We start from the raw sequence: 25,407 nt of genomic DNA, 5'->3' as shown, positions 1-25,407 counted from the left end.
ACCCCCCTGAGCCTCCCAGGCGCCCCATATATCCTCATTCTATTTATAGTGGTCTTCTTTCTGTTCTTTGAATAAAGCCTTATGATTATTGCCCTGGGTATTCCCTCTAATGTTCTTTGAGCTTCTGGTGGCTGCTTCCTTGTCATTCAGAGATCAGCTTCAGAGAGGCCTCTCTCTAAACACCCAACCTGAAATTGCCTCCTAGTCACCTGTTACCACATCATCCTATTCTATCTCTTCACAGAGTACTCCTCCCCATATGATTGTTTTCTTGATCAGTTGTCTTTCTACCCTAGAATATAAAGTTTGCTAGAGCGAGGAACCTATTTGCCTTCTTTTTCTTCTGTCCTCAGTGCTACAGTGCAACAGTAATCCATTGATTGAGGGCTTTGGAAGTGTGAAAGAGCTTGCCTTGCTGGTGTATTGAGCCAGAGTACACAGGAATGGGAGCGGGGGGCGTAGGGAGAGGGCCCAGAGAAATAGGCAGAATTCAAATCCAGAGACAACTCCTGATTGATTCTCGGGAGCTTGGCCTTATGTTGGAGTGGTGATAGAGACAGTCCAGGGATACTGCATGAGAGGAGCAAGGTGACGGCCAGGGTAGATGACGAGAGGCATTCGTAAGCAAGTAAGAAAGCAGTATCTTTTCAAAGGGCTCCTGAAATACCTCTTAGGAAAGTTGAGTACTTTCTACTTCTGTGTGTATCAAACAATTTTTGAAATGTATTATTAGGTAGACTCATTAGGTTGACTCCTAATTCTCTTTCACGCTCTTGGTCAGTTCTGTATGTGGATTTTGTCTTTAACATTTGCAGCTCATGGCTATGCTGAATATACCTAGCTCAAATGTACACCTAGGGAAGTAGTGGTTCGGAGAGCCAGCCCTCTTGCACTTTTCGCTGCTCTGTGTCCTCTTCGCTTACCGATCCTGGTCCAGACCAGCCCTTTTGGCCTCCTCTATTTCTGAAACTGCAAACAAGGATTCCCACCATGTCTGTATTGTTCATCATTCTGTCAGTGACTTCTGCTCTGTGTTTGGCTCATGAGATTCCGAATGTATTCTGAAGAAAGAGGTTCTGCTCTCAGCCTTTCCTATGCTAGATAAGTTGATGGTGTGGAGCTAGTGGACAAGGGTTACTTGCATTTCCAGGAATGGTAGAATAATATTCCAAAGCCTGTGTGGGCCCCGTGGCCTGATGAGATGTCATCATGTAATTGTGGTGCTGATGTTTTTGCATTTACTCTTGAGGAAATAAACATGATCTTATCTGAATTTGGCTCCAATTCTTTTAAACCTAGTCATTCAGCTTGCGGTAATATTAATATTGTGTCAAGTCTCCACTGTGTCATTTGTAGACACCATCTGGGAATTGCCATCTGGGACATGAGATCTTGGCTGTCCTATAGAAGTCGTGTCTTCAGGTTGGACACGCCATATGTTATCACTGTGTGAACTGAAAGTAACCATTTGGTGTGCTGTAGCTAACATTCTGCTTACATGTACCACCTCCCTTCAGTCACTTTCAAAGGTGATAATCTGTAGCTAACCTGATTCCTTAAGTTTTCTTCCCTTATTTTCCTTTTTGGTCTTTTCAGCCTCCTTTGGAAAGTCTGGCGACTGTGGAAGAGACTGTGGTTCGAGACAAGGCTGTGGAGTCCCTGAGGCAGATCTCCCAGGAGCATACTTCTGTTGCTCTGGAAGCTCATTTTGTACCTCTGGTGAAGCGCTTGGCGAGCGGGGACTGGTTCACCTCTCGCACATCTGCGTGTGGTTTGTTCAGCGTTTGCTATCCCAGGGCTTCCAGTGCTGTCAAAGCAGAAATTAGACAGTAAGATCTGGTGGTTTTTTCTTAGTTATTTGGGATTATTGGGAACTCGTAGCTAACAATTTACACGATAATACCCTGTTACCAGTGAGTGGCCGATAGCAGGATGGGAGAAGAGGGGACATGACTTTATTACTCAGTTGAATGTACTAGTGGTTTTATATTTGTTACTTCCGTGAGTAGAACCACTGCTGTTTGTGAGAGAAAACCACTAAAATGGCTTTGTGTCTGTGTGCGTGTGTGTGTTGGAGGTGTTTAATCAGTGGCGTTTGACAGGAAATATGTTCATTATTTGATCCGGTCCAGGCACTTCCGTTCCTTGTGCTCAGATGATACTCCAATGGTACGACGTGCTGCTGCTTCCAAACTGGGCGAATTTGCAAAAGTTTTGGAGTTAGACAGTGTGAAAAGTGAAATTGTTCCACTGTTCACTAATCTAGCTTCAGATGAACAGGTAAGTTAACCTTTCCTATTTAAGGTAAATGGATATGCTCCTCTCTAATGTTTTAAGGGGAGTTTTGGTTCTCATGTTAGGATCCTTTCTGCCAAAATAATACTTAAGTCTGGGCTGGATAAAGTTTAATGTGACCCATCTCAGTATCCTTATATTTCTTTCTTAACCAGACCATGATTTTCTCTCACATTAGCAGTGGTTAATAGAAGAGTCAAAGAGTAGATGGGAGGGCACTGGGTGGCCGAGTTGGTGAAGCAGCTGCCCTGGGCTCAGGTCATGATCCTGGGGTCCTGGAATTGAGCCCCATGTTGGGAATCCCTGCTCAGCAGGGTGTCTGCTTCTCCCTTTCCCTCTGCCTGCCACTCTCCCAGCTTGTGCTCACATGTGCGTGCGCTCTCTCTCTTCCTGTCAAATAAATGAATAAAATCTTAATGGAAAAAATGGAGCTATGTTAGGAGGGAAAACCAAAGCTATGTTAAGAGGTAACATACCTTTGTGCATTGCAGCCAGTCATGGGGGAAGTAATGTTGCTTAGAATTTTTGACTTTCAGATAAACAAGCATAGCATGTGTTGAGAAGGCTCTTTGACCCTCTATATCCTCTGGATGAGTGTATAAGGTGACTTTGTGTAATAGTAATTCTTATTTTTTTTAAACTTATTTATTTGACCGAGAAAGAAGTCACAAACAGGCAGAGCAGTAGGCACAGAGGCGGGGGGAAAGCAGGCTCCCTGCGGAGCAGAGATCTTGATGCAGAGCTGGATCCCAGGACCCTGAGATCATGACCTGAACCGAAGGCAGAGGCTTAACCCACTGAGCCACCCAGGCACCCCTGTAATAGCAATTCTAAATGTATAAAAGATCTGTATCTTTTGGGGGTAGAAATAATAACAATAAGGAGCACCTACATTAAGTATGTAATTTTTTTCAGCCTGTCTTAAGGGGGGGGTGGTACATAAAAGAAACACTTGGTCCTCACAACAGCCCCATGAGGTAGATACGCCATTTTACATACTAGGAAAACAGAAAAAATTGAGGTCACTTTTTCAGGGTCTCAGAATCAGCAGTAGTAGAGATGGGATTGGAATCTAGGCAGTTTGGCTCCAGAGTTTACAACCTTCACATCCAGGCTGTACTGCCTCTCTCGATGGCTCGGAGGATCCACCGCCAGAGTTTCTAGTCTCTAGAAGATCCTTTTGGGGTTTTAATTTGTGTACTGTCTATCCTAGAATCACTCCACATGTGTAGGACCAAGAGCACCAGCCAGACACATACTGATGAGCGTAATTTTCAGATTTTAGATGGAAATGGTAGATCTTCCTTTCCAAAATAATTTTAAAATGTTATTAAAATTGCATACAGAAAAGAGCACAAAATATACAACCCCCTGAATAAGATAATGTCATCTTATTAGCAAACAGAACTTCGACAACTGCTGCCTAGAAGCCTACCACACATTCCCTCCCAAACACACCCGCTCCCTGCCTGCTTCAGATAACACTTTATCTTGACTTTGGTGGTAACCATTTCTTAACTTCTCTGTACATTTATTACTTCAAAAAGTAAAAAATGGGAAATTAATTTTAATAATTTATTTTATTTAACAGTATGTCCAAAATAATGATCACTTGAACATGTGACACTAGCCACATTTCATGTGCTCCAAAGCCACAGGTGGGTAGTGGTTACCGCATTGGACAGATGGCTTTAGAGTCCTCATTTCGGATTTTATTAATTATGCTTCCCGTGGTCTAATGTAACGTTTTCCTTTGTCTTCTGTATTTCCTGCAAGTGGTTAGTTGAATCTAGTGTGGGGGGGAGGGTTTGCAAACTTTTTCTGCAAAGGGCCAGTTAGTAAATATTTTTGGCTTTGTGAGCAGGTTTCTGTTGTAACCACTCAAATCTGCTGTTGCAGCACAAAAGTACTGTAGTGGGTAAACAAGTGGACCTGGTGGTGTTCTAGTAAATCTTAACCTACGTAAAGTAGCTGCAGTCCTGGGTTTGGCCAATGTTTGCCCCATCCCTGATCTAGAGGCTTAATGAGATTTAGATTTGGTATCTTTGGGGTGATAAGACCACTTCGTATGTGGGATTGTATTTTTTGTTAAGAGGCATGTAATTTCTCATTGTGATATATTAGAAAAAATATTAAGTGCTCAGTTGTAAAATGTGTGTATGTATATTTCATCTGACCACAGTTAGAATTACTTTTCTTGGCTTATTCATTCACTGAAAAAATATTTATTGATTACCTGCTACATATCAGGCACTGTTCTGGTGTTGGGATCCAGTGTTAAGAAGGCATACAGAGGCCCTTCTCTCATTTTGATGAAGGAAAACAGATAATATTAACAGATCAATAAGCATTAACAGTGATAAATGCCATGATGAAAATAAAGTAGGGCGACATAATAGTGATTATAGGGCATTCATCTAGACTGGTTAGTTAGAGAAGGACTCTGTGGAGGGGATATAAACTGAGACACAGGAGAAGAATGCCAGCCATACCCTTTCCTGGAGTGCCAGAACTCCAGGAAAAGAGAATTCCAGGAGGAGAGGACACGAGGGTTGGAACATAGTGGGTGATCAGGTCTCTGATGGGCTCTGAGGTTGGAGAAGATAGGCAGACGCCCTGGAAGTCAAGGTATAGAGTTTGGATTTCTTATTCTAGGTGCAGCGAGAATACCCATAGATTTTAAGCAGGGGTGGTGTGACTTGATGTAATTTACATTTTAAAAAGAACATTCTGGCTTCTGGTCAGAAGCCAAATTATAAGGGGCAGGGGCCGAGATTAGAAACAGCAGGACCATTTAAGAGACTTTTGCAATAACCCAGGCAAGACACGTGGTGAACTAAAATGGTACAGTGAAGGTGGAGAGAATCTGGAGACAAGTTGACGGGATTGGATGGGATGAAAGGAGGAACAATCAAGGAGACCTTGATCTTTGGTTTGAGCCCAAACTGGCTGAATGGTGCTAAGATAGAGGACAGGGTATGGGGAGAAAAGTAATTGATTAACAAATATTTATTGATATATATTTCCATAGATGATAGTAGTCGCTTGATTAAGCATTGTTTTTGGATTCCAAAAATACTTGTATAGCCACTACCAAGAACCTAGTAACCTAGTCTGCATTTTTTTTTTTTGCTTGTTCTTTTGGATAGAGGAGTGAATGTGCTGGGCATATAGTAAATTATTGTTGATGAATAATTTTTAAAATTTGTAATATTTTGAGAAGTTGGAGTCACTTACCTCTCGTATGTATGTATGTGTATGTTATATATATTTATAAAAATACATAATCGTATATGCACATACACTATTCACATTTTTGGTCTTTCTCCTGTGTGCTTATGTTTATATATTTTTAGTTTCTATTACATATTTATGATTCCCAAAGCTATAATCTCAATTCCTAATTTCTCATTGATTTGTCTAATTGTATATTTCTACTTGCCCAAGGGACACTTGGGTATCAGGTTGACACGTGGCAAATTATGTTTGGGAAGTTGAGTTCCTTAATCTCATACCTTTCTAAAATTTTTTGGTGCATTTTTCGAGGCTTGGCTACCTCAAAGTTACTCTGTCCCGGACTCTCAACATTCTAATCCAGTGTTTTTTGTTTTTTTTTTTTTTATTACTATTTTGTTTTTTTGTATAGTTCTTTCCAAGTCATCATCTCATGCCTACTGTCACTGCCACCCCAAACTGTTTATTTGACAACTGAGCTTCCTGTTTCCCTACCCCATATTCTCTTAGTTTTGTTGTGATCTGTTAAGCAGTTTGGTTCAAGTATAGTTTTCACTTTTTTATCCCTTAACAACTTACTATAGGAAGGCCTTGAAGACATCATTAAAATGTTCTCTTTTTTTTTTCCATTTAATCTTTACATTTTCATTAATAAAAACTCGGCATTTTGGCTAAGGGAATTACTTTACTGTTGACTCTAGAACAAGGTCTTTTCTACTTTGATGGCTTTGATACGCTATTCCAGGCAAAGTATGTTTTAAGTCATAAAAATGTGAAGCTGTGTATAGTGTTTTTTTGTTTCTCCTTTGAACAACACCTATAGCATTGCCCCACACCACATATAAATATACTGCCCTGTGGCTCTCCGTAAATTTTGTTTAACAAAGAAATTTTGTTCCTTTAGGATTCAGTGCGTCTCCTAGCTGTAGAAGCTTGTGTCAGCATTGCCCAGTTACTGTCTCAGGATGACCTCGAGGCTTTGGTGATGCCTACACTTCGGCAAGCAGCAGAAGATAAATCTTGGAGGGTTCGCTACATGGTAGCTGACAAGTTTTCAGAGGTAAAATTATTGTACTGACATTTTCTAAGTGCTACGAGAAAAAAAACACTCCAAACCCACAGATTTGCTGCATACACCAAAAGTTTCTGAATTAATTCTTCTGAATTGGAAGTGCTTGTAGCAAAAACATATTTGAAGGTTACACTGTTTTGTTTTGTTCATGTTAATTAACTTGTTAGTATACATTAAAACCTGTACAAATTTTTTTTATAGCTCCAGAAAGCTGTGGGTCCTAAAATCACCCTAAATGACCTCATCCCCGCCTTTCAGAACCTACTTAAAGACTGTGAAGCTGAAGTCCGAGCAGCTGCTGCCCACAAAGTAAAAGGTTAAGGAGTTCAATTTATGTTGCGGGATATATCATTCATTTTGGTGCATTTTTTTAAATGTCACTGAATTTTGTATGGTTTTTGTTGTGGGATATGATGATTTCGTTGTGTAGGAATGTCACGTTGTTAGACAAGGCTGCTCCTTTTATATTTAAAACCAAATAGCCGGGGCGCCTGGGTGGCTCAGTGGGTTAAAGCCTCTGCCTTTGTCTTGGGTCATGATCCCAAGGTCCTGCATCGGGTTCTCTGCTCAAGCTCAGCGGGGAGTCTGCTTCCTCTTCTCTCTCTCTCTCCCCACCTGCCTCTCTGCCTACTTGTGATCTCTATCTGTCAAATAAATAAATAAAATCTTAAAAAAAAAATAAAAGAATGATAAAATTAAAAATCTTAAAAAAAAAAAAAAAACCAAATAGCCATTTTATTTTGTTTTTGTAACAAAAGATGCCTTAGCAGGTTGGATTGGTGTATGTGGCATATAGATTGATAAAAAGTTCATCTAGAATAAGAGCTATTTTCCCCTCATAGAGCTTATTTGCTTAAACATGATTTGATTTAAGTTGCAACTGCTGATAAACCTGGCTGCTTGTAAAGGGCTCTGTGTAAGCATTAGTAATTTTTTCTATTTCTCTCTTTCAGAACTTTGTGAGAACTTGCCCACTGAAGGTAGAGAGACCATAATTATGAATCAAATTCTGCCCTTTATAAAGGTAAACCTAATTAGGTTATTTTTTGTTTCACCTTGCCCTTTATGTTACAAGGTAAACTTTACCTCAGTTTTCTTGTTTCTTTGTTTTAGTTTAAAGCTCTTTGAGTTTAAGGGTGGATAGGGGATGATTGGGATAGTCATGTTAATATGATGCTGTTGTTTGTTACTTATTAGTGTTTGTAATTATAAAATGCTCTGTGGTGCATAGGTTTCTATTATCTAACAGATGGCTTGGAAATTGATGAACTAATCAATATTGAAATAGTGCTGTCTCTTTAAGTTCCTTGGGTGATGGTATGGAAGTTTCTGTTGTCTTGCCACAAAAGAAAGGTTTTTAATTTTGATTTTATTTTAGGAATTAGTATCTGATACAAATCAACATGTCAAATCGGCTCTAGCTTCTGTAATTATGGGATTGTCTACCATTTTGGGCAAAGAGAATACCATTGAACATCTTCTACCTCTTTTTTTAGCTCAGTTAAAGGATGAGGTGAGTCTGGCTAAATATTCTGTTGCCTTTGGTAGTCAGTGATTTGGTTTGGTTTTGGTTTGGGGTTTCACTAAAATAGAACTCGAAGCAGGGATGAAGGGATTAAAAAAAAGGTAGCTTATTTTAAACCAGGGACAATTCCTGTGTTTGGGTATGGAGTTACAAGTCTGCAGAAAATGAGCACAAGGAGCCATTGATGCAGACCTGAAAATGTCTTTGTGTCCTCGCTGCCTGATTCCTTCTGAGACGCACTGGTATCTTCCCTTTAAAGCTGCTGTAGCTTTTGTTTTGAATGTTTTTAATTTAAATTTAAATATAATAGCATCAAAGTTGTAATGATGGCTAACATTTACTCAGTCATACTGTCTGTCAGACATGATCGTAAATGTATTATTATTTGCATGCAAATTATTATTTGCATGTATTATTAGATTTAATCCTCAAGGCAGTTTTTGCCTCATTGTGACAATAGAATATCGGGCAGAGAACTTGATTCTTACGTGTTCTTTGGGACTTGTGTATTTGCAGTGTCCAGAAGTTCGTTTGAATATCATCTCTAACTTGGACTGTGTAAATGAAGTGATTGGGATCCGTCAGCTCTCTCAGTCTCTCCTTCCTGCCATCGTGGAGCTGGCGGAAGATGCCAAGTGGAGGGTCCGGCTGGCCATCATTGAGTATATGCCGCTGCTGGCGGGCCAGCTGGTGAGTGTGCGCGCCGCACGGAGTGACGGGTCACCTTGATTGCAGGGCGGACTGACGGTGGCATGGAGGAGGCCCATGGAGCTCACAAGATTGTGATCGTTTAGATGCATGCAACTGACCTAGTTGCCTGTAGGGTAGTTTTTATATTCTGCTGCTAGTGAAGGGCTGTTAGAGAAACATATTTCACCTTATCACTACCTAAAAGCAAAGCTAGAGAAGAATCAGTGTCTTGATAAGTAAATAACATAGTCTGATGTTTAGTGTCTCTGAAGGAATATTGAACTGAGAAAAGAACTTTGCTTTTTGCTCACGGCAGCTGTTTGCCTATTTTTTAAGCAAAATGTCCCTGATGACCCTTTTTCCTGCATTCTGGTGGAAGGGAGTTGAGGCTTCATCACAGAGGAACGGAGTACGAAGTCTGGAGGCTAGAGATCACATTATCACATTACGTGTTCCAGTTTTCAGTTTCATGATTAGCTTTACTCTAACTGATCATCACATTAATTAAAATTTCAGTGCTTGTTGGGGCACCTGGGTGGCTCAGTGGGTTAAGCCGCTGCCTTCGGCTCGGGTCATGGTCTCAGGGTCCTGGGATCGAGTCCCGCATCGGGCTCTCTGCTCAGCGGGGAGCCTGCTTCCCTCTCTCACTCTCTGCCTGCCTCTCTGCCTACTTGTGATCTCTCTCTGTCAAATAAATAAATAAAATCTTAGAAAAAAAAAAAATTTCAGTGCTTGGTATTATAGCCCATCCTTTCTGTCTCTTTTATTAAGTGCCCGAGGTCAGGTTTGATATGGTGTTGGTAGCACATGCTGTTGACCTCTAGCTGGAGAGAGATGAGTGAGCTCTCCCGGGGCTGCTGCTGTGTGGAGCGTCTCCCTTGCAGTGCTTGGCAGAACCCGGCGGGAATTAGGCACATAACATCTGTTGAATGTTGAATGAATGAATACCTGAGTATTTTTTGAAGAAGTTCCTGCGCTTTGTCAGTTGACAGCTAACGTTCTGCAGTGTGTGTCCTCTCTCACCTCCTTCCATTACTTTGAGGTCACAGTGTGTGGGATTAATTTTTTTTTTTTCTTGGACCACTGAATTTGTTGCCTACTTTGACATACTAAGTTTGTGAAGTGTGTCCTGTGCATGTTGGTGGCATTATGTTTTATAAAATTTGAAGTGTCTCACTCAAAACAGATGCCAGATGTATCAGTGAATAGCTTATCGGGTCAGGTGAAGTGTTTGTTCTCTGTCACTCCCAAGCACTGAAGGTCACCTTCTCTTTGTCACTGGTGACTGTCCTGCATTTTCCTCTCTAGAGTAGAAAGCAGCAGCGCTTAACTGGTTTGCTAAAAGCTGAAACAGCTGTCCAGAAGGGAAGGGTAATTCTAGTATCATTTCTTTTAGCCTCTCCTCCCCTCTGACCCGGGAAGTCGGCAGAGGTTGGTAGCTCTGTGGTGGGGGAGAGTGGAGGCCGGGCCGGGGGGTGAGTTTCGCTGACTCGTACCTGTCTGGCAGGGGATGACGTGTAACGTCATGAACATTTTGTTCAGTATTTTCAGCTTCTTAGTATTATATATTTTATTATTATTTTTCTTCTTATCTGCATAGAGTTTTATATCAGGTAGTTAGTCTATACAGTTCTTTCAAGGTTTTTTGTATAGCCTGGCTAGTGAGCCATGGTGAATAGATATAAAGTTAAACCACAAAACTTGGGAAATAAAAATTAGGACTCCAGAAGAATCCATGACCTGAACTTGAAAAGGATATCTTTGAAGGCTGACATGTATGCTAAAACCTGTTCATAATCTGTTATTTTTATAAAGCCATTTCATTAAGTCCGTATTTTCCAAGCACTGACACTTGGTATTGTATCTCTTTATTTAAAATATATACTCACTGGTCAGTAACTTCTTAAGAAGCATCCAAAGAAATAAAACTGTGAAACCTACGGACCCCACAGAGGAGGCGCTGGCTGTCCCGGCTCTGTCCCACGTGTTGCATGAGTGCCACAGAGTTGGTTGTGTGAGTCTGCCTGTGCGGGCTGGCTGCCTGTTGGCAGGCAGACCTGGGAGGGTCAGGATGGTTCCCCCGTACTCTACACTGGGGCCACTGCGCCCGGAGGCTTGTGCCTGCTTTATTTGCCCTCTGCTTTCTCCCATCATCCCAGACATTCTCTCTTTAATTGGGGATCTCTAAGTTTCTTGATGTCAGTTTTTTCATCCTTAAGGATTTATTAAGTTCTTAATCAAAAAGCGGAAAAGTTGAGAGCTATTATTATTCACAGGTATTCTCCTGGGTTAGCTCATTTTTACAAATAATCTCCATACTGCTTGGCAAACTGTCCACAGTGCATTCTTCCAGCTCGTCTGCACTGTTGTGTCTGGTTCCTGGACACCCTCTTCTCTCCCACTTAGCAGGGCTTGGGTCATCTCACTTAGGTTTTTGTTTATGATTATAGACTTACAGTTTGTAAATCAAATTCCATGCCTTGCCTTTTCTGGCTAGTTCATGTATTCAGCTTATTTGGAAGCATGTCTTTTTTTTTTTTTTTTCCCCAGCTTTTAGGTCATTTTGATGTAATGTAAATAGACCACCTTGATTTCTGAACTTTGGAGATACGTATTAATGGAATTTTCTCTATCTATAGGGTGTGGAGTTCTTTGACGAAAAGCTGAATTCTTTATGTATGGCCTGGCTTGTGGACCATGGTGAGTAAGTTAAACACAAATTATTATGGAAGGCCCATGTTTTTACATACATTCATTTTGTTCATATATTTCCTTTTTAGAAAGGAATCCTAATCTGACCAGGCATTTTGTCTATTAATGTAGGGATAAAGAAAGGCTTTGATTAAAGTCCACTTAGCTTTCTTTGAACACAAGTTTGACATTGCTGTTTTCTACCATTTTTTAAAATCTTAAATATTATTTTTTCATTAAATAATCTCTGCTCTGTTTTTTAGGCATTCTGTTACGTTATTTTCAGACTGTCTTTTTTATACATACATTCCTTCTTTATCCCAAGGCCTGCTTGGCCATAGCATTGGAGTCTTTTGCCATCACAGACTGGGTTGGGTAAGGATTGGAATCCAATGGAAGGCCCAGTGGGAAGGTGGCTGCTAGGCTTCTTTGAGGTGACTCAGAGAAGGAGGTAGACAGTGGAGTAGTAAAGGGGTCCAGGCGTGGGAGACGTAGGCTATGGATGAGGATGGGGCCGGGCAGGGGGAGGTGCAGATTTCTGGTTTTGGTGAAAGGCTGGCTTACTGTGTACCCTGGCTGCTGCCAGTGCCTCGAGCTCAGGCAGGTTCAGGTGGAACCCCTGTTTCAGAAAATAAGTTTGAAAATAAGTTGTCTTCTCTTTATATTTATAACATAATTCAACATTCACAGAATCCTCTTCTTCCAGTGCCACAAACTGCTACTGAAAGCTACTTATCAAGATAGACAAGGCAGTGGTTTTTGTCTGTAAAACCACCTTACATGTTAACTGGTTAGCAGTTGATTTTTTGCCAAGGTCTCAGGTCTGTGTATCTCTCCGGTCTGCCAGGCAGCGACGGGTGGGAGGGGTGCCCTCTGGACCAGTGAGATTCACTGCCAGGCCCCATGTGCAGGCCTGGCAGCCTGACGTGGTCTGACATCTGTTCACAGGGGGGCCCTGAGGCTTACAATGTCCTGCCTGAGCTTTGGTTCCGTATTTTGTTGCATGTGCTGGGCATCCTGTTTTGCTTCCACAGCATCTCAGACTCAATGTGTTGAGTGTATCTCTGTTCACCTGTGATGCTTATGCTTGCATATCTGGGAAGAGTGGGATACTGATGTCTGCTTATACATGGAGGTGGTTTTGTTAGGGGCGTATTTGGATCATGTGGAAGATTATATGGTTAAGACAGTGAAGCATATATATGGAGGTGATTTCAGTGTTTCCAGACTAGATGCGAAGACTCTTTTTCTTGCCCCCTAAAGGTACCTTTTTATGGCCAGCTTTTTTTTTCTTTTAAATGAAACTTAAGTTTGGTAAATTGTAAGGAATATATTCCTTTTAGGAAAGTAATGTTTGTATTGTTTCTGATACATATTTAATGTTAGTGGGAAGGACACATCGAGCAGGTCATTCTGTATACTTATTAGAAAGCTTGCATTTTTAGGTAAATTCTGAGGAACTTTTAAAGTCCTAATGTTCCACAAAGAATTGAATTCCTCACACCCTTTCTCTGTAGGATTGCTCCGCCTGTATAAGTCAGTTACTCTTTCCTCACTTTTCAGATACCTTTTCTCCAATTTGGGACTGTAAGAGAGACCCTTGTTCCTTTCTCTGTGGCAGCACGCCAGTGTACTTAACTGGCATTGGAAGCATTCTTTGCCTCGATGAAATGTCAGCTCTGAAACTGTCCTGTACTTAGTCACATGGGTTTTTTGTTGTTGGCTTTGTTTTGCACTGTAGATAACTACTGTGTAGTGATCACTGATCAGTTACATTTTTGAAACGTTTTTCCTGGTTACTAAACTACTAAAAGAATATTGTGAAAAATCTGGAGTAGTATAGGAAGGAAGAAAGTGTCCCCTCTTCTCCTGAGGTTGAGCGGACCGTGTTGATCAGAGGGAAGAGTTTAGAGGGGGAATTTATTTCTTACCGGAGAAAGGATAAGGTGTCTGAGTGAGCATACAGAGTGTGTTTGGGATTCAGAGGAACCTTGCAAGTCCACCAGACCTTGAGGGGAGAGAGGAGAGGGAGAGAGACAAAACAAGGAGAGAAAATAGGTAGAGCTCTGGAGTGGTTTACATTCTTTTGGCACAAAATTGAGAGGAGCCAAGAATAGTGGACGCCGGGCCAAGTACAGTTGAGTACAGCTGAGGTCTGGGTCAGGGATGATTTTGTGCGCGGTCTCTGGTTACTCTGGCAGTGAGGTCCCTTCCTTTTGTAATGGTGTGGAAGGGGAAGAATCTCTAGCAAATTAAGAAAAGTATTAGACAAAGTACAAGTAAATTAGTAAATTAGTAAAAGTATTAGATAAGACACAGATGCTTTAGCAAGCTCCACCATAGGTGGAGGAGTGGGGTGGGGGTTGTGCCCAAGACAAAGACCCTGAACATGAAGGGAGGGAATCAGTAGCATGGGTAAAACAGTTGACTTGAGTTTGCCCCATGGAGAGTGCTTCTGGCTGTCATTGACCAGCTGCTTCTCCCATAGGCATTCGTCAGGTTTCATATTGGTAATGAATTATATAGTTTCTCGGCTACGCGGTCTTTCCTATTCTCAGCAGGGACATTGCCGAAAAGGATCTGTGGACGGGGAAGAGTTGGACGTTTCCTGTCTGGAAACCTTACAGGAATTGGCCAGGGTTGGGGCTGCGGTTTGGATAGCTCTTCTTGCCTACCCTGTTACCCAGGAGGATTGGGCCTACCTGGAGGGAGAAGTAGGGTAAAGAACTGGTACCCACTGCCCCGGATTTTTATCTGAGCTTCAGTTTTGGGTCGTACAGGACCTGTGAAATGAAGCTGCACCTGGCCTGAATGTATTGGGAGCTGTGCAGTGAGTTGTTGAAAAATAGTAGCTCAGGCTTTTATTATCTAGATTTATGATGTCCTTGATAAATGATCTTACAGGGAGTTACTAGATGGCAAAGGACACACGTTTATTCCCAGAAGATATTTGACACATGTCAACATAAACCTTTTAAGGGAAAAGAGGCAAGTTGCTCTGAGGTGGTTATTTGCTGTCGTGCCGGTGACCACAGCGGCCTCTGCGTGACCTCCCTGCTGGCTTTCTCTCCTCTGCTGCTGTTGCTGCTGCTGGAATTATCTTGCTTAAATGGTGCATTGGTCATCAGGTCACAACTTTGCTTTAAAAGCTCATCGTTTTTCTTACAAAATCTGAATGTAGCTCCCAAGGTGCTCTGTGTTCTGAGTGCACCGACTGTCCAGCCTCGCGGTTTCGCACTCGGCAGTTTTTCTCCTTTGTGCCCAGCTCCGTTCGTTTCTGGCCTCTCCAGGAATTCCTCCCCTCTTTTCTCCTCTTGCACACATCAGTCTTTGAGGTCCAGTGCCTGGCCTCTCTTTACTGAAGCTCCCTGGACCTCCCTGTTCTCTTTTCTCTAAACTCCACGGCCCTCACGATCTTTGCTACATGATTTCATGCTTCATGCTGACCAGTCTTACCACCTTGTGACTTCTGGGGGGCGGGCAGCTTTCACTTCTCTGATAGAGCGTGGGGAACTGTCTTCTCTGTTCTTTCTCTAACACCTAGCACCCTAGGCACTCAGTGTTGTTAACTAATGACGCCTGTCTTGAGCTCTGTAGCTCCTTCTTCTTGGACAAATTATATATTTTCCACCTATGAAAAGACCAAATCATTCTATTACGAGTCCTGTCTGAGCATGTTGGCCATTGTTGTCGGAGTAAATTCGGAGTGTTGGGAGAGTTTTGTCTTGGCCCCTCTTCGATGATGGGGTCAGTAAACTAGGTTATGCTTCTTCTGGAAGCAGCATGACATGTGCCCTTCCTCTCTCCTGCCAGTATATGCCATCCGCGAAGCTGCCACCAACAACCTCATGAAGCTTGTTCAGAAATTTGGTACAGAGTGGGCCCAGAATACCATCGTTCCCAAAGTGCTAGTAATGGCAAATGATCCTAATTACTTGCACAGGATGACCACTTTATTCTGCATTAATGTAAGTATCACATGGCTCTTCCTGCTAAGCTTGGACGCTGTAGCACTTGTTTGGGGCTATATTTCTGAATTCTGAATATGGTATGTTCTGTTTAGAATCTGCTTCTTGTACTGATTGATTTGGACAGTTACTTGATGAGAGAAAATGTCAGGTTTTTTTTAAAAGATTATTTATTTATTTATTTGACAGACAGAGGTCACAAGTGGGCAGATAGGCAGAGAGAGAGGGAGAAGCAGGCTCCCCACTGAGCAGAGAGCCCGATGCGGCTTGATCCCAGGATTCTTTAAGGCAGAGGCTTTAACCCACTGAGCCACCCAGGTGCCCTGAAAATGTCAGGGTTCTTTTTTTTTTTTTTTATGGATTTTTTAAATTTATTTGACAGAGATCACAAGTAGACAGAGAGGCAGCCAGAGAGAGAGGAGGAAGCAGGCTCCCCTCTGAGCAGAGAGCCAAATGCGGGGCTCGATCCCAGGACCCTGAGATCATGACGGGAGCCAAAGGCAGAGGCTTTAACCCACTGAGCCACCCAGGTGCCCCAAAAATGTCAGTTTTTAAATTCATGTTAAAATCAGTAATCAAGTCAGCGGTGAATTCTGGTTTAATTCCTAGAGTATTGGAATGCTACCTTGTATCCCTCATTCGTATGCTCAGATTAGGAACGTTTTCCTGTTGGTCAGTTACTTTTTATTTTTTTATTATTTATTTATTTTTAAAAAAGATTTTATTTATTTGACAGAGAAAGACACAGCGAGAGAAGGAACATAGGGGGAGTGGGAGAGGGAGAAGCAGGCTTCCTGCCGAGCAGGAAGCCTGATGCCAGGCTCGATCCCAGGACCCTGGCATCATGACCTGAACCAGAAGGAGATGCTTAATGACTGAGCCACCCAGGTGCCCCAGTTACTTTCTTTTTAAATATTCATTTGTCTTTCTGGATTTGGGGATATTTAAAAACATGAAAGTGTTTTAGGGATACCTGGGTGGCTCATTTGGTTAAGTGTCTAGTTTTTGATTTCAGTTCAGGTCATGATATTGGGGTTGTGGGATTGAGCCTTGAGTCACGCTCTGGGCTTAGCACAGAATCTGCTTGAGATTCTCTCTCTCTCTCTCTGCCCCTCATCCAACGTGTGCTCTTGGTGTGTGTGCATTCTCTCTCTCTCTTTCTCAAAGAAACAGTTTAAAAAATGAAGCCTGAAAGTTTTAAACATACTATCAATTCTTTCTCAAGGCACTGTCTGAAGCCTGCGGTCAGGAAATCACCACTAAGCAGATGCTGCCCATCGTATTGAAAATGGCAGGAGACCAAGTAGCGAATGTCCGTTTCAATGTGGCCAAATCTCTTCAGAAAATTGGACCAATTCTAGATACTGAGTAAGATTTTGGTATTAGTCTTGTTTAAGAAGTAGGACTTAAGTGTTTACCTAATAGTGGGGAGTAAGAGCATAATCTAAGTCTAGTGATTTTCACTTGACTTGACCAAGGTAGGGGGTGGTGTAAAGGAAGTAGTAATTTGACGACCATTTCTGAGGGTGTGACTCTGCCGTTTTGTGTCAAAGTCCTGTATACGTGTAGATTATTGTCTGAAGCAAATTCTCTAGAGGGTTAGAAATTACTATGAGTAATTGCCAGGTATCTTGTGTAAGCATTTGTGACTTTTTAAATTTTAAACTCGACAAGTTACCATAGAACATGTACACCCTAAAGCATTTCTCTGGCCCAGAGGACTGCCTCTCACAGACAATACTGTTGGGTTCTAGTGCTCTGCAGGAGGAAGTGAAGCCAGTGCTACAGAAGTTAGGTCAAGACGAGGACATGGACGTCAAATACTTCGCACAGGAAGCCATAAGTGGTGGGTCCTTCTGTTTTCTGTTTTGCCCTGGTTAGTGGAGTGTGAGTGAGGGAAGCGGGCAGGCCATGTGTGTATGGGAGTGGGGGACCGTGGGCCGCCGGGACGCCATGACCCTCTGGGGGGGAACCTTCCTGGCCCACCATGGAGCAGGCCATTATCTGAGTCCCAGGTCTAGGGCTAGATCGGAATAGGTTTCTCATGGGTAAGAACAGTTGGTTGTTTGGATTTCAATCAGTTTTTAAAGTTTAACTCAATGAGCCTGGCAGAGCAAAGAAACTGACCACAGTGAGAAGTTCACAGTCTCCTGCTTTCGCATCGTTGTTGTCATACTTAATATTCATACAGATAGCTCATGAACTTTCTGTACCACTAACTTGATTTTGTTTGGAATTTTCCAGTGCTTGCGTTGGCATAATGAGGAGCAGGAGGGAAAAGACTTTACTAAATTCTTATCACAGATTTCTAGTCACTGTGTTCTTAAACTGGGTGGAGAAAAAGTGGAAAACCTTCAAGACCTCATCCAAGCAGATGGCAACAACTTACAAGAGATCAAATTTCAGTGACTTGATTCTTTCTAAAGATGCAATGGGATTGTTTCTTACTCGTCCTCGTTATTGGGATAATTGTATGGAAAGCATTTGTGACCAGTTTGTTTGTGACCAGTTCCTCACACTTGGTACAGTCATTTCTTGATTGTCTCCTGCTGATTTTTCTGGCACCATCTGGGCTCCTGCATCTCACTGTTGTATCGGGCCCTGGCCCCTTACTGTTCCCAACCGAGCCTGGATGGGTTCGGACCCAGACAGGAAGTGGAGTGATTCTCTTGATGTTTACATATATCTGTGTGTCTGTCCATCATTCCAAAGTTAAATGTACATGGGTTAGAATAACTTACTTTATAAACCTGTTTGGGAGACCTGTGGAGATGTAACTGTACGGAAAGCTGCATTTTCCTGGATAATGATGGTCTGCGACAGCATCTCTCATGGAAGAAGAGTGTGGAAGCTCAGGGTTCATGTATTGGTTGTTTTGGTTTTTATTTGCTTGATTTTTCACTGTAATCATGTCATTTGGAAACCTGGAGTACAGGTGCATCTCACTGGTCCCGTGTGCTGTTGGAGCCCCCCGGATGTCCGGGGCTCTGCACTGCGGCTGCGTCCAGACACCTGTCTCCCTTCCTCTGTCCCCGAGAAACAGAAAATATTGTGTCTCCCTGATAAGTAATGCTTTTACTGATTCCCCGTAAGATCGCCGTTCACTGTTGCTGGTGAGGAGGGAAACTGCTGGTGTGTTGTGAGGATTTCTTGCTCTGGGTCTGGCTCTCTGCTTCCTGCCTCTTGCTCTTTGGTCCTTTTGCTGCTGTAGCTTCGGCACTGGCGTCTCGGGACGGGTGACGCTGGACACTCAGCCTTTGCAGTGTTTGTTGTTCTATGGTAAAACCTCATTAATTCCTCCTGGAATTTAAGAGAATGAGTTAAGCTGAAGGGTTTGGAAGAGACCCTTGATAGTATGTCAGGAAGCCTGTTGTATCTGAACTAGTGAAGTAATTTTAAAAGCTCTCTTTAAAAAGCACCCTTTTTCCAGTTGACATGCCCATTACTGATCACTCTTCAGTTTTATTAAAATACCTTCCATGGGGATCTTTGTAGGCCCACCTTTTTTTAGATATATTCGTTTTACTCTTTATCCGTGAAATATATATGCATGTATTTCATGGAGAATATAAAAATTCCTTTTAGATTGAAGTACATTTTTCACCGAATCAAACTCACCTTGTCCTAATGAATTTTAATTAATGAGGTTTTATTGTAGCTTATTTTTTGCTGCTCGTATATTGCTGTGTGGTTTCCTTGTTGCTTTTGTTTGGGTTTTTGAATTGGTTCTTTCATTCAGTGAGCCAGTGAACCCTGCTCTGCTTCGTGAAGTTTGGCAGACTGCTATAAACCTTCGTACCTGAAATCATTACATGAAACCAAGTTTGACCAGATGCTTCCAGGTTTATCTTACCTTAGAGAAACAGACCTTTTAAATTTGACATCGTTCTGTCGGCATTTGAAGCTACCAGCCTACCTTATAGGAAGTATCGTATTTGATTACTTTTTGGGCCAAGGATAAAATGTATTCCTACGCAAAAAACTTTCTCGTTTTAATATCTTAAACTGTTCTGCTGTAAACATTTTAATTTTAGTTTTGTGGTTCTTTTTGTTTATTCTGATCTCCAGGTTATGTTCCACTCCAGTGAATTGCATGTTTGAGAGACTTTGTCTTGATTCTTGAAACAAACTTGCACAACTATTGCTTTACTCTTTGGTTGGAAATGCCATTGGCTTTGGGATGGACTTTTAAATGTCCTTTAGACTTCAAAATGTACTCCTTGGGGAGCCCTAAGTGTTGGCCTCTCCCTCTAAAACAGTGATAAAGAGGAGACAGGAGCCCTGGCTTTCTCAGGCATGGCCCTGAGAGCGAAGCAGGCTCTGTCTTTTTGGGTGACCCCTTAGGGACTTCCATTGACTTTTTCTGCTTTAAGCAATAGGGAATCCATTTGTTACTCAGGGGAATTGTTGTTTGGCTCATACCAGCCATATTAACCATGGATCGGTTTTCCTATCTAGATTTCACTAGCGTGTCCACTCCAGGAGCTCCATAGGGGCAGGGATTTTTGTCTGTTCTGTCTTCTGCTGTATTGCCAGCACCTAGATCAGTGTCTGGTGTACATAGTAGGTGCTCAATAAAAATGTGTTTAATGAATCTCTAAAATCTGTACTTTGATGTGTTGCGTGCGAGGAACAAGTCATTCAGGTACCATACCACAGCTCATCCAACCCCTGGCACAACAGAAGAATTTTGCAACTCTTAAATAAGCTTTGGGTCGTCCTTCCCTAGCCCCCTCTCCAGTTACAGTTCCGTTGGGATTTGCATGGTGACCTGGGACATACATTGCCACAGGTTGTCTTCCTCTGCCATTGGTGTCCATTGGTTGATGAGGAAAGTGAAGCAGAGACATATGTAGCAAGCTGAGCCCAATAAAGATGTTTCCTCAACCATGGATTTCACCTCAGTGTTCTACATTTTGTGTGTAGTTGACCTGTCCCAGGTTTAAGAGATCAGATCTTTTTTCTCCCTGTTGCCAAGAAGATAGGAACCTGAAGATGTATCCTGTTTCCTAAGAACAAACAGGTTAACTAACGTGGTTTTTAATGAGGGCTTATTGAAGTAATAGTCCTCAGCTCATGGAAATGGCACAGTGTGGCCACTGGGATGCAAGGCCCCAGGGGTCTTTGCGAGACAGCCTGTCTTGACTCAGCGCGGGCGCTGGACCCCTGAGCCGTCTTACCCAAGCATCCGAGATCCCTGTCTAGGCCTTCAGGGGAAACCGACGGGTCATTCCCCAGCCAGGGCTGAAGGTACGGCAGTGCTGTCTCCACACGGTTGTGTGTGTCAGTCCCTGTGTTTCCACAGAGTGGAAAATCTGGTGCTTTCCTGCAGAAATCACCTGGATTGTGTCCCCACAGGGGTCAAGGACGGGGCAGCCGAACTCACTGGGTGCTTGTCCTGCCTTCTTGCCTTTTACTTAGATTCCCCTGACAGGATTTTCTTCCGGGGGCTCTGCTCTCGGAGCCTCCCTTATCTCCTCTACTTAGACACCTGGACGGGGAGGGAGCTGTGTCCTCACTTCAGTGATGAAGTGGTAGTCTTTGGCTCTGTGCTGGTCCCTGATGTGCCTCCCTGCCTCCACCTACATCCTTACCCTTCTTTCCTGGCCACTCAGTGTCTCCAGTCCTTGCACGTGCCGTGGTTTCACTCTTCCTCGTGTGCCTCCGCGAACCTGCTGTTTCCAGGAAATGTCCTGATGGTCGGTTCAGATGGAAATCTGGAGGATGGAGTTTAATTACTCATTGGGTAGAAAAGCCAAGTTGTTTCTTTCTCTAGAGTTCTCTGAAACTACTGTTACCAGTTCTGGAAGGAGCCAGACCTTTCTTCCTGGTTGGGGCAGGCAGTGACCAAGATGTGGGGGAGTACCCAGCTGGCACTCTAAGGCCCAGTGCGGTGGCACTTCCCATGGTGCTTGAAGGAAAGGCACCCTCAGGAAGGTTCTGGGGTGAGCCAGCTTTCTTTGCCCAGGGACCCACATGCTTATAGGTTCCTGTGCTCCCCCACCGCAGTGCTGGAGCAACTGGGGGTGTCCCGCCTGGGAAGCGCAGGTGGGCTGGTCAGCGGACATTACCGTACTGCTGTCTGTATCTCTAGCGGTGGCCCAAAGGCTGACGAAGCTAGATTTTCCTGTGAAGGACAATGAGGAGCCCAGCGCTCCTGGGGCTGACAAGAACCACTTCCTGAGACCCAGAGGGCCTGGAGAGGACACCGGGAAGGTAAGTGCCACTGACACCTGGGTCCTCCTCTCTTGGGCTGAGGCGCGGGTGGAGAGTTGTCACTGTGGCCTGGTGCTCTGGCAGGTGAGGCCGGGAAGCAGTTCCTCTAACTCTGTCAGAGACGGCAAGGCTCCCACAGGGCGGGGCAGTTGGTGAGGAGTCACTTACGAAAACAGGTTGTTTCCATGTACCTCAGAGACCACAGACCGCTCTCACTTGGTTACAGCTGTCCATTCCAGGCCAAACCATTTCTGTCACTTTGACCGTGTAAGGGTCTGAAGCCTGAAAAGGTGTGCAGAAAGTTTTGAACTTGAAAGTACTCGTTCGTTAATCGAGGCTGGTGCTGGCCACAGCCCTAGGGCCATTAAAGGGTGGTCGGTGGCTTACAGTTGACTCCTGAACACCACAGGGGTGAGGGGCATTGGCCACCCTCCTGCCCTGACACAGTTGAACATCCACATAGAACTTCTGACTCCCCAAAACTGAACTACTGGTGGCTTGTTGATCAGAGGCTTTACCAACATGAACAGGCGAACGTCTTTTATCTGGTGTGTGTATCATGTGCTGTGTTCCTACAGTAGAGTCAGCTAGAGAGAACAACACATATTAAGAAAGTCATAAGAGGCACAGTACTGTATCTACGGGAAAAGGCTGCTTTATAATGGCTCTGTGCAGTTCAGACCCGTGTTGTATCCGCTCCATCTAGAAAAGCAGCGCCGAGGCCCTCAGCTGCCGTGTGGGGATGTCCAGCTGCATTTTGTTGACTTGGCAGACACTGGCATTCCCGTATCTACTCGAGTAGGTCTGCTTGGTGAAGCTTCGAACACTGAAAAGCTTGCCTACTAAAGCTCCATGCCTTTCCCTTCATTTCATGTGAACTGGGGCCATGAGAACTTTTTCCTGTTGTCCAGGCCCCAAACTGTGGTCCTTCATTTGAGAATGTCCTCCTTTTTGGCGGGACTGCAGTCTCTCAGCCTCAGGCCTGAGCCGCCAGCCTGTCGGGTCTGGGCTGTCACCGTCTGTCCCAGCAGGCGCTTCGCGGTGGGGAGGGCTGGGTGACAGGCTGAGCTGTCAGCCCTTTGTGTTTCACAGCGTGGCCTTGGGGGAAGACACCTCCACCGAAGGAGCAGGAATTAAGAGTTATGTATTTTTAGGCCCAACCACAGCCTTGCTTGGGAGGAAAGGTGTGAGGTGTTTTCCTACAAATTCAGGGTCAACTAGCCAAGTCGCTAAGTGCGCCATCCGCCTCTGGCCTGAGCGTGGGACAGCTGAGGCGACCTGTCCGTGGCAGACTTGCTCAGCTCTGCAGGCAGCCCCGGGATGGCTGTAAGGAGTCTTAATGGCCAATCCTCAAGCCCTGGGCTTGCTAACCGAGTGCAGACACTTGTCACTCGGTGGCATCTCCCTCAGTGTTCGCTACCCTGGTGGGAGGTGTTGGTACCCAGGTGGTTGTGAACCTCCCTCCCCACAGTCCTCTTCTGTCTGCTTGGCGGTCTCCCGTAGTGCTAGGCCTCTGAGGCTGCAGATCCTTTAACCCAGAGCAATCCCTTGCCCTGTGACTCGGGAGCCTTCCCTGCCTTTGTGTCACGGAAGGAAAATGCCCCAAGGGTGAGATGGAAGGGAATTGAGTGTTGCCAGGCAGAGCCCTGCGTGTCAGGGGCGGCAGCCAAGTGAGTGATCCAGGAAGTCATCCAGTGCAAACCAGAAATGATTCTTAACCCCTCACTCGCTGTCGGTGGTTCGAACTTGCCCTTCTGCCTGAAGGGCTGACAACAGGCTGGAACTGTCCTTGCCCCCCCCCCCCACCGACACCCCCAGTCTTGGGGCCCCACGGGAGCCACTGGACATCCTGGGGCTTGGGCTGCCACTCGGTCCAGGAGAGAACAGCCCTGAGGTGAGGGCTTGTTCTTCTGTTGAAGGGCACCTGCCTGGGCCCCAGGAGCCTGCTGAGCAGTCTTCTCAGAGTCGCATGCGCCACCTCCCCCCCACCTCCTCCGCCCCGCTCCAGAGACCTGCCAGGGAGCAGCAGTGTGGCTGCCCCCGTGCTCCCTGCCGACCCCTGGTCACCTCAGCCACCCGCACCCGGTGGCAAGGCTGCCCTCCTGGACGGTCTGCAGTTTCCCTCTGATGACGAGCTGCCGACAGGCCTCTGTCAGGCGAGGGTTAACAGAGGATTTGTTTATTGAATCACAAAGTAGCTGTCACATGATTTTAATCAAAACACCATTTCCCTGACAACAGTGATGTCAGTCTTGTTATTGCAGGAAGGAGCAGCTGTGAGGGACATTCAGTCTCCACGCGAGCCCAGGTTTGGAGACTAAAATCAAGTGAAGCCTCCGTAAATAATGGTCATAGGCGCCGCCGTCCCGAATCTTCCTTGCTCCTCGTCCCCCATCCGGCCGTCCCTCCTGCACGGACACTGGCCTGCGCAGTCTCCTCTCCTGTGCTCATTGCTGCTTCCATCCTGGTTTCTTTTTCTGGTTTTTTTTTTTTTTTTTCAGTTTTCCTTATTTTCCCTGAACTCTGGGTCACTCAGGCCCCTTAGGCTCTCCGGCCTCTGCTTCAGGCATCTGTCCTCTGGGCTCCCAGGCAGCACTTGGTGCTGATGGGGGGTTCCCACCAGCCCCCTCCCGGGCTCACAGCTCCAGAGTCTCAGCTCTGGGGGGCCAGCGTCCTGGGTGAGGAACCTTATCTCATCCTTGCCCCCCCAACCCCTTTCCTGCCACTGAGAGTAAGTTGGGGGCCTCAGGGGCTATTTAAGGAGCTTGGCTCTGGCTACCTGGAGGGAAGAGGCCCGGAAAGGCTGCAGGAGCCCCAAGTGCTGTCTGAGGACGGCCAGCAGGGACTGGAGCCCAGGGAGGCCAGTTGGAGCCGTGCCGTCAGGCTCCGGCCTCCTCTTGGCACCATCTCCATTGTGGGGCTTTGGGAACCGAGAAAGATTCCCAGGGCTTCCAACCCTTTATGCAGAAGCTTGACCTGAAAGTTGGAGGTTGGTGACAGAAGCCCCCTTCTGGGTGGGATGTGGCTTCTCGTGGATGCTCTTCCGTCGGCTGTACCTGTGGCTGGTGCCGCCCAGAACTCACGACTGAGGATGAAGGAATCCAGGGCAAAGTTCTGGATTCTTGACCTGGAGCAGGTGCTCAGGATCGGGTGGCCAGCCATGACCCTGTGCAGAGACTTCATGGGTGTCCCACGGCCACGGTCTGAGCTGTGATGAGGTGGTCGGGAGTTAAGTGAAAGCAAGGCAGGCAGAGCTGAGATGGTGTGACGGGCTGTCGAGGGGAACTGGGTGGGACTCTCCTTGGGGCTTTCTGCTTGGAGGGCAGGGCTAGACCAGGCTGCCCTTGCACCTTACAGTGAGCCTGGGAGTGAAGTCTGCCGGGATGTGTTCCCAAGTTAGTGCTGGGGACCACGAGCTTTTGCCGGGATGTGCTTGGGTTAGTGGCAGGGCTGGCAGTGGGGCCAGGGCCAGGACGGTCAGAGGTGCTTTGCTGCCCCCCATGCTGTCCCTGGTGGGGAATGGGCAGGCCCTACTCTGCCTGGAGGGCCTTTCAGGCTGGTTGGCTGCTCCAGAGGGCAGGCTGGGCGAGTTGGGCCCCGTCCTCCCGGCCAGGCCCTTGTGTTGCTGGGGCCTCCTGCAGCTGCCTGCTTGCCCTTTGGCCCTCTGCTGGCTCTGGTGTCCTGCTCCACATTCGGGTTTCTCTGGTAACTAGAGG

General features: G+C 45.1%; 1 protein-coding gene across 4 annotated transcripts in view; it reads left to right on the top strand.

Moving 5' to 3' along the window:
* Nucleotides 1-25,407, top strand: part of PPP2R1B (protein phosphatase 2 scaffold subunit Abeta) — a 35,803-nt gene that overhangs the window by 3,591 nt on the left and 6,805 nt on the right. For 3 of the 4 annotated variants that reach the window (XM_032358857.1, XM_032358855.1, XM_032358858.1), the window contains exons 4-15: nucleotides 1,597-1,829; nucleotides 2,133-2,280; nucleotides 6,434-6,589; nucleotides 6,803-6,917; nucleotides 7,555-7,625; nucleotides 7,980-8,114; nucleotides 8,643-8,816; nucleotides 11,456-11,516; nucleotides 15,321-15,475; nucleotides 16,701-16,843; nucleotides 17,230-17,321; nucleotides 21,570-21,691. In XM_032358857.1, coding sequence (XP_032214748.1) covers nucleotides 1,597-1,829; nucleotides 2,133-2,280; nucleotides 6,434-6,589; nucleotides 6,803-6,917; nucleotides 7,555-7,625; nucleotides 7,980-8,114; nucleotides 8,643-8,816; nucleotides 11,456-11,516; nucleotides 15,321-15,475; nucleotides 16,701-16,843; nucleotides 17,230-17,321; nucleotides 21,570-21,691 — 1,605 coding nt within the window. Of the gene's footprint in view, nucleotides 1-1,596; nucleotides 1,830-2,132; nucleotides 2,281-6,433; nucleotides 6,590-6,802; nucleotides 6,918-7,554; nucleotides 7,626-7,979; nucleotides 8,115-8,642; nucleotides 8,817-11,455; nucleotides 11,517-15,320; nucleotides 15,476-16,700; nucleotides 16,844-17,229; nucleotides 17,322-17,719; nucleotides 20,074-21,569; nucleotides 21,692-25,407 lie in introns of those variants that run through there. The other variant, XM_032358859.1, reaches the window with a different exon arrangement.

This window comes from Mustela erminea, chromosome 9 (assembly GCF_009829155.1).
Source record: "Mustela erminea isolate mMusErm1 chromosome 9, mMusErm1.Pri, whole genome shotgun sequence".
NCBI lineage: Eukaryota > Metazoa > Chordata > Mammalia > Carnivora > Mustelidae > Mustela > Mustela erminea.
This window is presented reverse-complemented; position numbering and strand designations above follow the sequence as displayed.